Source organism: Eleginops maclovinus, chromosome 23 (assembly GCF_036324505.1).
Source record: "Eleginops maclovinus isolate JMC-PN-2008 ecotype Puerto Natales chromosome 23, JC_Emac_rtc_rv5, whole genome shotgun sequence".
NCBI classification, from domain to species: domain Eukaryota; kingdom Metazoa; phylum Chordata; class Actinopteri; order Perciformes; family Eleginopidae; genus Eleginops; species Eleginops maclovinus.
This window is the reverse complement of record NC_086371.1, coordinates 21,220,640-21,236,896: the sequence shown is the minus strand read 5'-3', so window position 1 is coordinate 21,236,896 and position 16,257 is coordinate 21,220,640. Positions and strand designations below refer to the sequence as shown.

The 16,257-nt window shown below is 39.8% G+C and overlaps 1 protein-coding gene across 1 annotated transcript in view; it reads left to right on the top strand.

The window, feature by feature from the left end:
• Positions 1 to 16,257, top strand: part of aff2 (AF4/FMR2 family, member 2) — a 170,254-nt gene that overhangs the window by 120,046 nt on the left and 33,951 nt on the right. The window contains 5 exon segments of the mRNA XM_063876724.1: positions 10,779 to 10,896; positions 12,454 to 12,553; positions 12,660 to 12,810; positions 12,948 to 13,163; positions 14,387 to 14,591. Coding sequence (XP_063732794.1) covers positions 10,779 to 10,896; positions 12,454 to 12,553; positions 12,660 to 12,810; positions 12,948 to 13,163; positions 14,387 to 14,591 — 790 coding nt within the window.

The following is a 16,257-nucleotide window of genomic DNA, read 5'->3' as shown; positions in this document are numbered from 1 at the left end:
TTTCGAAGTGGGAGGTGGTGATTACCGTAAAACAGCAGGGGTTCAACAGGAAAACGTGGGCAAGTGAAAGTCTGTATTATGAGAGCCACACTTAAAATGCATACCAGACTTTAATAGAAGTTGGATAGCTAATCAGGTATTTATATAGAATGACTTAGCTGTAGGAATGCAAGGAATCAATTTTCTCCAACGACTCTTCCTGGAGTCATATCGCTCCTCCAGAAATGCGCTTGCACTCGTGACCCATAATGCAACATGCACACAACATAACATGTGTTCAGGTTAGAGCACAGAGAGGTTAAGCAGCACGGATGCACCCTGCCAGTCATCCAGGGTGACATGAGTTCAAATGTGAAGCTCTTCTTCCAACCAAGTCACTCTGCTGCTGCCAGCCAGCGCTGCATTACATGTGTAGGAATGGAAACCTATTATAGCCCTCCCCACAGTACCGCCTCTGGCAAACACACACATTCACACACGCTCTTGCTCACACAGCAACATTGCGTTTGAGGGGGTAAAAATATTTAATTATTCAGGCTTGAAGTTCATAGCTTGTGTCACATAATGAATCCTATAAAATAATTGAACGCCATGCTTTTTAATTATTTTAGCTTAGGGAAAATGACTTCAATATATTCATAAACACTCACATGGTTCGTGCGTACATTGCTGTCAAGCTAGAATTCACATCTGTATTGTCAGTATTTTTTGGGAAAAAAAATAATAAATTCATTAATATCACAAGTTTCAATATGAAGTATAAAAGTAATTCTTTGTGGCTTAAAATTAAAAATATATGACACACAGTAAACCATCTACAATAAAACAACACCTGAATTTGTTATGACACGCGACCTTATGTTCACTTGACCTTTCCTACCAAATCTTATTACCACAGATTTATTGAATAAAACAGATGTTTAATATGTCAACTTGAAAGTTGTTTGAAGTAACCTAGGGTCACACGTAGAGCCAAAACACTTAGGTAAACGGAGGGAAGGAAACTTTGTCAGGAATAGTTCTCTAATCAAAAGAGGAGGTAGAGCTAGAAAACATGCAACACGAGTCGTAAATTAAAACTGCATTTCAGTTTACAGTAGATAGTATACCTTTTATAGAACATTGAAACCCATTTGCTCCCATATATTTATATTTGGAAAAACGTTCCCAACCTTCCCAAGAATTTGCAAAATGCTCCCTTTTTTTTATAATGTAAAGAAAGTACATTTCAAACCCAGGTTTGTTCTTCAGGAATACAACTGGTTCCTACTGTGGGTGTTAACTAAACCTTTCAAAATCAAATATTTCGTTAAATCAACAAAGTCTTTCTGATGGATTTATGATGCCCTGTAAAAAAAATGATATTCATCCACATCTTATACTTAATAATTCACCAGTGTTTTGGAAGTAAGTAAAGAAACTTGAAAGGTTGGAATGCAACAAAGTACATTTACTGAAGTACTCTTACTTCACTTTTTTCAGACAATTTGTTCTCTAATTACTTACACATCTGACAGCTTTATTTTGTAGTTTCAGAAAAAGATGTAAAATCCCAACTTCTCAAATGAGAAGATATTAAGATATTTTATTATTTAAACAGTGTGAGGTGTATACTGTTGGTTGGAAAAACACACATTAAAAAGAAAAAGACAAAGTGTCACTTTGTCAGGTTTCTGGGCACTATTGTTCAGTTTTGCAAACCAAACCATTTCATAATTATTGCTGAAAATATTCTTCACATCAATACTCTATGAAAACATATGCTGTCTGATATAAATGAGCTCAAAAAGAGCTCCACATTAATTAACTACAAGAATTTAAAAGAATTCAGGGATTAATATACATATTGACTAGTACATATTTCTCTCCATGAGTACCTTAACTTTATAATACTTTCAGTACGTCTACCATAGTTTTACTTGAGGAGGACTTTTGCTTCTAGAATAGTATTTTTAAAGTGTGTTATTATTACTTTCCTGAATACTTCCTCCACAAATGTCGGTAAACTTGGAATAAATGCAATCATTTCATAATTCCCATCAAAATACTCCTTATATCATAGCTTTACACGCATCCCCAAGTCGGATAAACAGGCAGACATGCAAGAATGCCTGCAAACACACACACACACACACACACACACACACACACACACACACACACACACACACACACACACACACACACACACACAGGAGAGTGTGAGTGATTGAGAGAAGGATGGAGAGCGATTGTAAAGCCAGCTGTGCAGCGGGAAGCTCTGCCAAGTGGAGGGCAGAGTCAGCGAGCTGAAGGCAGACGATAGGATGACAGATGAACTGAGCCCAGATGGCCTCCACATCTTCACTTCACAATCCTGTAATACCCGTCTCATTCTGCATATTCTCACTCACTCCTTTACTCACTTTACGAACCTTATATTTACCTGCTCTTCAGCGTGATCCTTGCGCCCCACACGCTGTTACATCTCGTCTCTGCTGGCTGCAGTTTATCTGAGATGTGGTCCTTTTGGCTCGGAGCCACGCGCTCCTTTGTTTTCAGAGGCAGATCAATTCAGTTTTCAGCAGAGGAGATGGGGCGGACAAATAAAAGCTGTAACTGTCTTTTGTTTGTTGATTGTCCTCCTTATGTTCAATTCCTGCGGGGTAATAAATGCTGACACGTCCACGTTTATCGGTACAGTTTAACACGGCGGACCCTGGAGGGCTAAAAGAGAATGGAGGAACAACATAATGATTATAGGATATCTGCTCATTTCCTGAACTCATGTTTGAGGAATAAATAGATCCAGGCAGGTAATATCTTGACAATATCACTACTAAATTAAGTCAATAAATGTTTACGCTACATCTGCAAACATTCATAACAGCCTTTTTTGACAGAAGAACATCATCAGATATTTATATATGCAGGGCCTTAGCCAGGATTTAAGAAGTACTGAGGTCAGGAAATCCCTGAGGACAGTCCCACCCACCTAATTCATTCAAGCAACCCCTGTAAGATTTCATGAATATTTACAAATTTCCCATTTTATGTATTCATTAAATTATTTTTCATCTCCCAGCCTTATGGTGTAAATGTAAGTTCAAAGGATTTCTTGCACTGCCAGGTATGTAGTTCATTTTATATTGACTTTTTTGAAACTGAACATTTTTAATATATAAAGTCTCCCCCATAATCGAATTAGATTAGGAAAGCCTTGGATGTCATCGACTGTGTTTTTAAATGAAGTACTTATTCCACTCTTTAGAAATATCATAGATGCTTACACATAAACATAGATAAAAAGCTGAAGGGTAAAATCACCTGATGACCGGCATCAAGAAATATCTTCAAGTGCACGGTTTACAGGTCGTAAAAATTCTGCATACAAATTCTATGAGAAAACAGCACCCCCATCGATCCAGAATGGAATGAACCTTTGTTTCATAGAAACATTTTCTCGCCAATGCAACAATGCCAGTGTGGGAATGGCAGTCCAATCAGATTCCTCATATCAAATAGCTGAATAATTGAATTGAACGTGTTGCCCATGATTTATTCTTAAAATTAGCATCATTTACTTTTAAAGCTCAATAAAAGGTTTAATATTTCTAAGTATTTAACCCCTGGAAAGTCTGCCATTAATTGGTAAGCTAACCGGCTCTGTTGTGATTGGTCCACTGCTTAGAGATGTCCTGTCCCACAAAAACACTACGGGAAAACCCCAAAGAACGCTATAGGGCCTCTTTAAAGCCACTATATTCAAAACTGAAACAAATGAAGAAAGGAATTGTTTCCTGTTCTGTTAGCCAAGTACAATCATCCCTGCAGAGCTGTTTGGGTCAAGTAGGTTTAATATATAAACAAAACTCAGGGCCATGTGTACAATGTGTTTTCAATATCCTGTTAATGTCTTTCTGAAAACACAGAAGGAAATATAAAATCAGACCAGTCTTAAACTTCAAGGATACTTTCCAAAGAGAAAAACAGGGATGGAGGTCGAGGAGTTCATGAGGGAGGCGGGAGCCTTCAGGAAGTAATCAATAGATGCAGGTGGTGAACAAGACATTTGCTCATGTCAAGGTGGCACATGCAAAGTGTCAGTCTAAAAAAGGGGAAACGGTCCTGACATCCTGTCTCACGGGACCCAACAGTCAGCTGGAGTCTGGAGAGAAGAGTGGAGTGAAGGATAAACCTCAGCTACTAACGCATCCTGAGAGACGTAGTGCGGGACACACATCATGAAGAAGAGAACAGTTGGGACCTGACAAGAAGGAGGAAGAAAAATACAATAACTTAAAGGTCGCATTCTAAAAGTGCAGTTGCGATATATGTGCAAAATAAATGAAATAGACAAATATAAACAAAACGAGGAAAGTTACAAAACCACCAACCTCCACACACTAACTGCAATATACTCACCTGCAAATACTCCCCATCAAAGCTATTCACTTTGCATCTGGTATGCACTGCCTCTGTCAAGGATGAATGTACTAATAAAGTGTGACTTCTTAGTTCAGCTACAAAGCCTCTGTGCTCTTCTAAACGAAATATCAGTGATAGCTTCTATAGTGTGCGTTTGGGACTGACCTCTGTACCTGATTGGATAATTACTAAATACATGGTGCAAGAGCTCATAATTCCATAACATATGCTGCTTTCTTTGGTATATAACTTTGAAAGTACTTATGACTAAACTAACTGACGAGTAAAAAGGGTTATCTTACGAAAATGATGTGCAAATGTATCTTAAGGAATCAAAACAATGATGTAAAGACCTTGAGTAATATCGAATAGATTAGGGCCTGGATATCAGAAAAATAATTATGGATTCAACATTGTTCTATATTTTATTGGGTTTACTTTCAGCGTAATGCTCCCAGTAAATGTGTGTTACTGTACCTTGAACGGTTAATCATTGTACTGTACATCTTTAGGGAAAAGGGGGATCGGGCATGCCTTCTACAAGGTTCTACGTAACGGGATTAGTAGATGCCTTTATTTGTGGTAAAATTGGTCAGAAAAATCAACCTTTTTCCAGATTCTTTTTGGTTTGTCTTTTTGCCGTATAATTGATATGTTCTGTTTGAAAGTGTTTATGAAAAAAACAGCAGTTCAATCAAAAAATGTATGTGCGAGTTAATACTACGAAAAAAAGGCCATGTTTAATTGAGTGAAACATAACGTTATAGTTCAAAACATGAAGGATACCGTTATCCCATAGACAATCATTTCCCTTAAAGTGTTGACCCCAGGGTTAACAAAGCTGTGGATGCATAGTATATATGATTGGCAAAGGATTACACCGTTGCTACATCAACACATTTTCCTCATTGCCAGGGAATACTTTTTTCCCACATTTTTTTCTATCTGAACACAGCATTTAAGAAGTGAGAAAGTGTCCTCTTACCTTCAGGCCGTTCCCTTAGCCCAGAACGATACTGAGCTGACCTGTAACTCTCTGGTGTGCCGTTAAACAACTTTTATTTCCGCTTCTCCACCTGACCTTGTCGATGTCGCCAACCATGAACACCAGCACATTTTGTAAGTCACTGTAAACCACAGTTCAGATTCTAGCTTGGCTGTAAGCATGTGGGTCTCCTGAAGCCCACTGGACGTATCAAAGCCACCGATCACTTTGTCGAGGCTGGCTTTCATTTCCCCTGCTGTGCAGTGATTTTATCAGGCAAGTAAACAGACAGACACCAAAGCCTCCGCTGGAGCCTGAAGATCTTAAAAAGGCTATTTTGTAACACTTATCTGTGTTACTTATGCAACATTGACACAGGCATGCATACAGAAAATAGAGAGTGAAGGCTCTTCATTGTAAATAGGGGGGATGTACGATATATAGAAAAGATACAAAGATATGTGAGAAACATTGAAGAGGAAATTATAATACAATGTGTGTATACTGCTCTTCTCAGTTATTAATGCTCTGAATTGTTACATAATGATTAAAATAAATTATACTCAAAGGTATATGAAGGGAAATAAAATCAAACAGAAGTCTAACTGAATAAAATATACACAAATACTCCCAAAAATGTGCCTAAACAACAGCATTTCACATATATTTCACCATGACTGACAATAGGACAATATATTTAACAAAATCAATCATGGATGAAGTTTTAACTGCAACAAAACTTTACAGAAATGTATCTGAAATGTCAAATAAAAACCCAGTCTGTCAGTCTGCACCAGCTGGCGTTGCATTTTAATTTGGCAACGACTACGGTATGAAATTATTTTCGATGGCTGATGGCTGATTCCTTCCAAAAAAAAAAAGGAACGGCAGCCAGATGTAATGCTTTCACACACATACCCATCTCCTTTCATCTCGTTCCTCCAGCACACACTGTTTGTGTTGCCAGAATAAAATAGGCTAGAGAGTACTCGTGTGGAAATCCCATTGAGAGGAAAACGAGGCTCACGCTTTCCTTTAACTTCACACGCCACTGTTTAAACAAAAACACACACTTGTCAGTGTAGGAAATACGGACGCATGCTTCAGGTCAGTTTTATCTTTGTGCCTCGAATGATTTTTTTACAGCTACCCATTTCAGTTTATCTCGTCAATTAAAAGATTTCATTTGTAAATATAAGGCAACAAGATTTACATGCACCAGACTTATGTAAATGTTCATATGCACTGTCATACGTGCCCAGCAGTCCTACCTCCTCCGTATCTTTCCAGCTCTAATGACGAGGGAGAACAGTACACTTCTACAAAGCCCGATTGATGTTCCTTCTCTCCTTGATATCTCGCCAAATGTCGTATCCACTATGTGGGGTAGCCCACCAGGGGAAGTGATTTGTTTCCCAGAGTTAAAATGTTGGCACTCATCAAAAAATAAGGTGCTCGGATGAATAAAAAGTTATTTGGGCCGTATTTCTGATGCACTGTCTAGACCTGCTGCAGTGCAGTGTGGAAACCTCCAGATTAGTGTTTTTCTCCAGTAAACTTAAATATTATATTCTTTTATTAATTTGTCTGAAAAATAAGTACCCCCTTATCTATAAAAGTGTATGTAATAAGGTCTCGGCTGCCACTGAGGTACAAAAAGGAACCTTGTGCTGCATTCACACAATATGCGATTTGCTCTTGGTGCAGAGCTCTGCTGTAAAAATAGCTAGTTAATTTGTGTGTGTGGTTATCTCCTCTGCTAGCTTGCGCCGCTACATACAGATGTAATTGGATTGGTTGTGCTTCGAAAAGTCAGCAGTAATCAAGGTCAAAGTGGAAATAATTTTAACTCTGAGCGCGGCTTTGGTCTCAAATTCAAGCGTAGAGGGTTGCGCTTCCGCCTAGTTGGGTGGCACCGCTCTCCAAAGAGTCACAACGGTTGCATCATCGCTCTGTGTGTCGTGTTATTGAAGTTTGTTATCTCCTAAACTTTTATGTTACATTAACATTACATTACAAACTATGGTATTTAGAATATTTTGTATTTAAAACAAAAGACCATTTCCATCCACTGTTGTTTTTTGAATATATTTACTGGGGTACTTAGAGATAAGCATTTTTGTTGCTAAGTCTCCAGTTGGTTGACATTTAACCACTGCAGCTGAAGAGAGGAAATGGACAAATACGTGATGTCAATATTGTATTCCTGTTTGTTTCATATGTTGAGAAATGTTTTCATCTGTCTCTACTTTCTTTTTTTCCAAGTCACATGCTTTATGTCAAGGTGGGGTTATTTATAAGTCTTTCCATTTTGTTTTATATCTTGCGTAAAAAGTCAGGTGGATGGAAATGATGAAAAAGTTACTGCTGCTACACTAACAAAACAAACATATATTGGCTCCTACAGTTTGTCTATTCAGAAAATGGTCAGTTTAAGAGGTAAATACAAATGGTACGTACTGTAGTTGTGCCTCAGTCTGGTCAGTGTCATGTTTTGGATTCGAGTCGAGAACAGTAATGAGTCTCTTCTACCACACTGAGCTGCTGATGATTCACAGGACTGTTGGTTACATATCAAACAAATCTTTAAAGGCATTAAGTGATATGTTTTTTATCACCATCTGTCTGGCTTCTCTATCCGGGTCTTTCAGTAATCCACGTATGAACAGGCTGTTCGGAAAAAAACTGAAACAGTGTTTGACAAACCTGATCCAAGAAACGTCACATCTCAGTGACTCTAACATGTCATTTGTCCCGTTATGTGATGGTTGTGTTCCAGGCAGTGACAGCACCTAATGAACACCATGCATACATTATAATCCGGGAGAACATTGATACAGTATTTTTAAAACAGCCTTTGTGCCAGATGGGGATTTAGGATGAATCTGAAAGAGCCATGATCAGATTTAATAAGAGCGGTTGTTTCTAAAATCACTCCCCTGCAGTTCTGATGAAGGCCTTTGCACCCAGTTGGTCAGGATGTGCAGCTGGTGGTCTGCACATTTCAATTGATTTTTCTTTGCCATTGCTGTGCCGACTGTGTTCTTGGCGCAAAGGCAATGTTTATACTTTGCAACATGGATAATTGCAATCAGACTTAAAAACAAAATCACAACAGTGGTGTGCACTTGCATGATAACGGGCCCTACATAATCCTAACAACAGAACATATAAACTAGCTGGTAGGTATTTAAACTACTTCCTGGTATCAATCCCAAAATGCAGAGTGGATCATTTTATAGATGCAAAGTTGGACGATGATGCTGCTATAGGTTATCCAACATTAAGATTGAGATCACCTTTAGTAATCCCAGAGGGAAAATTCAGATGTTTTTTTCACTCAGATGGTTTTTTTACAATTACACACATAGGTGCGAAATACAGACAAATGCAAAAACAGAGCCTATTGAATACACAAATGGAGGGTGGCAGAGTGAAGTGTCTGCCAGTGTTCCAGGAGTGTTGGGGTCTCGGTGCTTTGCTCAATGGCAGCTCAGCAGAGCTCAATACATTACTAGTCACAGGTTAGATGCTTTTACCCAAAGCAATTACTGTGGGCATCCCCGACAGGAGCCATTTGGGGTGAAGTGCCTTGACCGGGGACACAATGACCTTCTGACTGCGGTGGGGTTTGAACCAGTGCTCTCCTGTTCCAAAGATCAGCGCACTCACACACAGAGCCACATCCCCCCAGGAGGCGAAGTGGCCCCACTCCAGCTACCAGTCAACACCTCATATTTGTTTTATCGGATTAGGACTTGAATTTACGACTCTTAGGTTCCCAAGCCAAGTGCCTTCTCAACATCATGATTGATAAAGTTATGTGAAAGGGAGGGAACAGAGAATTGTCACCTGACTCACCTGCTTGTGACCATAAGCTTAGCACAAAATGGCAGGCAGAATATTTGGTGAACATTATAGTTTCAGGAGCTAAATAAGAGCTAAAATTATTGAAACATTGAATTTAAATATATATGGTGACCAGAAACTCATTGTTGCACCACTCCTGAATTCCTCCGGTTAAAGAGGAAACTGAAGATTATTACAAAAAAAAATGTTGATGCAAGAAAAATAAAAAACAACACATTTAAGGTCTTGCTGTTCTCTGTAATTTAGTTCAGAACCAAATTTTAAAGTGGCTTTTGTATGTTTTCCAAACACACAACTGCCAGTGATTTGTTAGAGGTGCGCCTGCAAAGGAAAGAGATAAACACACAAACACACACACACACACACACACACACACACACACACACACACACACACACACCAGACACACACACGCATGCTAACATGTATACTGGGAGATTAACTCAACGCTTTGCCAATATTGTTTCAACTGTGAGGCTATTAGAGCAAAGTGAGGTGAAGATTTAATTGAAATTGAAAGAGAGAGGGAGGGATAGACAAAGAAAGGCAATGAGTAATGATAAAAGAAGAAGAGCAGGGCATTCATACACTATCTGTCAGTGTATGTGTGTGTGTGTGTGTGTGTGTGTGTGTGTGTGTGTGTGTGTGTGTGTGTGTGTTGCCTCAGGAACAGTTGATGGATTTGCTGCTTGACTGCTCACACAGATTGCTGCCTGCTGTGATGGCAGCCTTGAACTGAAATTACATGCACACTCACACACGTACACAAAGAGAGAACTACACATAATTGCCATTTTCTGTGTGTGTGCGCGAGCGCGTTGGTGTGTATTCTTGACTCGGGACGTGCGGGTGTGTTGCTTCCAGGAGGACATTTCAAAGCTCTGTGGAGGGATGGATGAACACAAGGCCAAACAAAGCACCGGAGGAGAAGACAATTGAAGGGGTTCAGAAAGCTGATTTTATGCGCTTATTAGATCCATTTATTAAATTCTGTGTGATTTCTATTTAGATGAGTGACACTGTGACTGCTTCCGCAATATTTATCCTTTTATTGGTTTTAATTGGTAAAGCAAGATGCATAACATCAGAAGGGATAAACAAAGATTCATTTACACAGCTCAGTGAGAGCTCTGTGTTACTCAAGAGTTTAAAGATATGACAGATAACTGAGGCAGTCGGAGTAGATTATGAATTATCTTGATGTTATGCTTTTGCAATAGTGGAGATAATTACCCCATCCCCACATCTCACAATCAAGACCATAATACGATTAGTGCCTTTTTTTCAGGTGGATAATTAAAATAGAAAAAGAGAGAACTCTATATGTGTCTGGTTTCACAGCGGCCATGACATGTCTTTGTCTTGTTGTTTTGATCCTCTTTTGTTATGGATATACTGCTGTCTGCTGATGGTTTTGACAATTTGAGATTAAAAAACAAATTTATTTAGACTTTAGACTTATTTAGAATCCAAGCACATGATGTGCCTAAACTTTGATTGTTTCTTTCTTCTGTAGTGCGGCATCAGGGAGCAGCAGCGAATCAGAGAGCAGCTCGGAGTCGGACACAGACGAATCAGAAAGCAGCTCCAGTGACAGCGAGTACAATCAGGCCTCGCGCACACACACTCCAGAGGTATGATGACAAGTAAACTCTGTGCTAACGATGTGGATAAAATTAGACATCTGACGTGGAAAACATACGCAGAGTTTTTGACCTTTTTTGGGGGGATTTAGAAACACAAATGTATGTGGGAAAACCACCATGTAACGATATAATACTAAACAAAATCATACAAAACAACACGTATAAGAAATAAGCTCTGAGTATGATGGAGTTATTTTATAATGTATATAATATATTATGTTTAAGCAGCTGTCTCAGTGGTACATAACATAACAACCATAAAGCGGTCACTGTGGTCCATAAATGAAGTGCATTCAACCTCTTACAGTGGTAACAAGAGGGCATTTATTTACGCGGGTATTAAAACTGTTATAAATCAAACTTACTAAGGGTTTATTCCATTGTTCCAAAACAGGCAGTTCAGTAACCACCTGCATATTTATAGCCCCAATAATTACTTGAGTCTAGATGTGTTTATGCCAGCTGGTTGCTGGGCCCCCTTTTTTATTAAACAAAGGCAGTTGTTGAACGACTGCTTAATGTTTGGGTATTCTGTAACATAATGCTTTACTCCCAATATCAAGCAATAATTGAACTAGCAGTCAAATATTTTAACATTGTCATGTGTGTCTGCAGCTGAGCCTTCCAAAGGTATTTACATTTTATCAAGAGACATACACTTACATTTTTTATTCTCCCTGATTCATCTCTATTCCCTCGTCTGACTGATGTACATCACATTATCTCCTCCGATAGTCTCTGGGTGGTGTTCTGGAAGTCATAAAAGTCTAACTGCAGAGAACTGTGTTATAATATTATTTATCATTATTTCAGTGTTTCAACGCTGCCTGGTTTCCCATGCATATACAGTCATATCCACTGTGAGAAAGAGAGACAAAATCATGTATTAGCTGTAAAAGTTAGGCAGCTGTGGTTTAGGACAATTCAAAACATAGTAACTGAATAAATAGTGCAAAAAGTTTAATGAAATCATTTATAAGTCACATCTGTAACTTCCCTTGAGATTTTATGACCAAATAAAACAAAACCAGTCATTTGTGATCCACTGTCCACTTAGTCCGACCTACTGTATATGATTTTCTTCTGCGTTCATATCTTAAGAACACTTTTGTTGCCAGGATACAAGCCTATATATAATGTTTAGCGAATAATGCAGCATAACTTTCATGTCTTCTTAATATATTTTAACATATTAGATGTTCCTTGTATTTAAAGTTTATGTTGAAACTATGAATGCTTTAGCCGTATTTAGACCGTGAGGTGCACTTCAGCCTCTTGTGGCCAACATTAGTATTACAGGAATGCCGATCACCTACCTAAACGTTTTTCTCCCCTATTCACTGATCACTGATGAAAAAAAAGTGAATTAGATTGAGATTATCCTGGCAATACTTTTTTCTTATAATAATTCAGATCAGACTGACGTGAATCACCAGAATAATGTTTTGCCTCTCAGGGCTTCCATACACTTTGTAAACCATCCTAATACAACGCAGGAACTGAGTGAGAAGTTTAATCATCTCTGCAATGTTTGTTCCCTTGTAGCCTGAGCCCTCCGCCAACAAGTGGCAGCTGGACAGCTGGTTGAATAAGGTCCAAGCTCAAACCAAACCCCTGCTTCCCCTTCAGCAAGAACATGCCACAGGTTGGAGACAGTTATAGCTGATGTGTCAATCAGCGGCTACGTAATGCAGTCAGAAGAGACCTCGTTTGGATTGATAGTAATTCTGGTTAAATGCTCCTCTGCTCAGGCTCCATCCCCCAGCGTGCGGGGACTTTCTCTCCAGGGAGTGAAGCACCAGGAGTGGGTACAGCTGCCAAGACTAAGCCCTGTGGATCCACCATCACCCCCGTTCCTGCGGGACCGACGCTCGAACACAAGGAACCCAGAGGAGCCTTATGGTAGGGGACACAAGTGTATTTGAGTGGAAATGTGCCCATGTAACTTCTCAAATTACTTCTGTACATTACACACTGATAGAATAATTGTCTGCAACAGATGACAACAATGTCAAAAAAACAATTCTTGCTTCAAGCAGCCCGGGCAGAGAGAAAGCCAAGGCCAAGCTGACCCAGAAGGCGTCCGGGGAGGGTCAGAGGACAAAGATGAGGATGTCACCGGGCCTGTTGTCAGGGCCCGAGGTCACGACCCCGAGAAGGAACACCACAGGGAAGAAACAGCCCAGACGGACAGAGAGGTCAAACAGTGTGGAGGATAATCCGAGCCAGACATGGAGCAGAACAAACCAGCAAAGGTGAGGATGAGAGAGCAAGAGCCCTCCTGAACATCCTGGATAAAGTGAAAGCGTTTATGTTGAAGTATCCCAGAATAAAGACTTACTTATAGATCATTTCAAATAAAACGTTTTCTTTTACATCACTTTGTTTGGTTTAAGCTATAGAATAAAATTTACATACTAATATTAAGCTTAGAGGCCAGAATCCCATTTAAGCGAAGGAGTCAATAAGACCTTTTTCTGTTATTTTTATTTGTATTGTAAGAAATGAATATGTTCCCTGTACCAGGTCCAGGTTTTGCCGGGACCTGGCATGGGGACCAATAACTATTAGTTACTCAAAGGCGCAAACACTCCCTTGTCAGGTTTTCCTTTTTCGATAATGACCACCTCGTTGCACATTAGCCCTTACTTAACTGCCGCATTAGCACTTGTGTGCACAAACAGGTACACACATGCTCTAACAAGCCTGCAAAAAAAGCCTCTTAATTCACTGCTCAGGTAGATATAACTCTTTTACCTTTACCTTAACATATCAAGTGCTTTGTTACTGCTGTAAATATTTAGAAAACTCTCTGTTTTGTTTTAGTTTGGTCTTAATTTATGCATCTGAGTGAAGTAGCATGTTGTGAGCAGCCTTATCCAACTGATGCAACTTAATTACTCTCAAGTGTGATATTTTAGGCATAACAAAACTATTGTAGCAAACATATTTACATTTAATAAATGTATATGACAGCTAACAAGTCATTTGTTGTTGGTAAAGCTACAAGCGGTGTTAAGGCAACACTGTCACTCAGCATGGAGAGCTTACAGAGTGGATCACTGAGCCTCTTGACAGCTCTCCATCTCAACCTGTCACTCCCACATCTGTTGTGAGGAATGCTCAGATTGAGTAGATGCCAAACTGGTGGCTCAGCTTGATGTTAGGCTAATTGTGAGAAAAACACAGCTCTGTTTCTTTATCCCTTCCTCCTTCAGACACTCATTCCCTTCCCCTTTCCATTTTTAGGCTTTCCGCATTCGAACAAGTTTGCCTGACTGCATGCTGTTTTCAATTATTTCACGCTGTCTTATACATTTTCTTCATTTTAACACACATTCCCCCCCTGCAGCTGGCCAAGGCGAGCATTATCTGCTGCAGTTTGTCAGTGAGATACTACATCTCTGTAGCAGTGCCTTGCTAAAGGGTGAATTTAATATGACGCTGCCTTTTATTGTGTTTTTTTTCTCCGCTGAAGCCCTGCAGCGAGGGAGAAGGACCTGTTGCCTCCTCCCTCCCTGGAGCTTCAAAACCCCCTGAGGCCACGCAGCAAACCCCCCAGTGGGAAAACAGCCCCCAGGAAAGAACCTCGCAGTGCTACAAACACAAACAACAACACAGCCACTCCACCAGCCACACTCCAGCAAACCCCCGCGCCAATACCTGCTGTTAGTGTAAACCAGGTTAGTTCCTCGAGGTGGAATACACACGTGTGTGTTATAAAATGTTTCTCCATATTTCCTCTCAGTGAAGGCCTAATGGATGCTTATGATAATACTAATCTCTCAAAGTCAATCTATTATTACTAAAGGGGTTCTATAATGCTCATCTTCAGGTTCATATTTGTATTTTGTTCCTCTGCTGTGACGTGTCTCCATCTTTAATGTTCAGAAAGCTCTTTATTTTTCTCATACTGCCTGTACTGCAGCACATCTTTTCACCCTCTGTCTGAAACCAGAGCCCAGTCTGCTCTGATTGGTGAGTTGGACGGCTCTGTTGCGATTGGGCAACCGCTTAGAGATGTTCCGCCCCTTAGCCTAGCACGTACAATGTGTTGGAGCACTTGCCGATACAAAGGCAAGTTCTACATAGTGATGTCACTATGTTAGGGAAGTCATTAAAGGAGTCAAATGGAGGTGTTACAGGCAGGGTGTGCAATAGAAACTCTCTGGAGGGAACTTTAGGATTTTAGCCTTTGCAGACCATTTACATGCACTTAAAGCTATATAACACACTACAGGAACGGGAAACCCCAAAACAGCACAAAAGGCCCCTTCAGTGACTGTTAGAAGGCTAATCTACCAATCAATTAAAGAATTAAACCGTGTTAATCACAATTATAGTCTGTGACAAATCATGATTAATCACAAGTTTAAAATTCGGGGGTGATGAAACAAATACATGTGTGGTGTTGTATTAAAGAATTGTATGACATACTGGTAAAATAAATAAGAGGATTTTTTAGTTTACAGTGGAGGTCTTGTCGGCTATCTCCCACTCTGGTTAGCGCAAGAGTCAGCAATTTTCTTTTTTACCACATCTAAAGAAACACGTGCAACAACATTTGTCATGATTTAGATGTGTCGAAACACAGAGGTAGCGATGGTTCTTACCAGAGGTGGGACCAAGTCACTGTTTGGCAAGTCCCAAGTAAGTCCCAAGTCTCAGCAGTCAAGTCCAAGTCAAGTCCCAAGTAAAGACAGAGAAGGGCAAGTCGAGTCCAAGTCCAAGTAACACCAAAGCCAAGTCGAGTCCAAGTCCAAGTCCCAAGCTTCTTCGAGTCCTGAACAAGTCATCATGTACTCTTCACTTAGTAATGCCATTATCAGACTAACGATCACACAATTTCAACATATCAACCTAATCTTCAGTATTTTTTTATACATACAGATTAAACTATGCATATATTTTATATATCTGTATATACGCATGCGCCCAAAGACCTTCAAAGTATTGTGTGTGAATGGTGGGTTAGAAATGTATGAGCACGGAAGGCACCACTGTCATCCTAAAGTTGGTAAAGCGCCTTGACTAGTGAGGCATGGACTGTGTGGATGCATGTAACTGGCATTGATGCTTCAGTGGATGCCAGTTACAGTAGGTCAACATTTTGCTTAAATCACAAAGAAACCTAATATTTCAATAAAACAATGTTTAATCTGCATAACAATTAAGCAGCATGACTACACACAATGAAAGGTGCTGGGGGTAGGCGCTTGAGAGACAGACAGACAGAGAGAGAGACAGAGTACACCTCCCTAATCTTAGTTATTTGTGTACATACCTGCAAACTCAGAAGGGCTGAAAAAGGTGACAAACTAAACCGTTGTAGGGGGGTCTGGGGGGTCT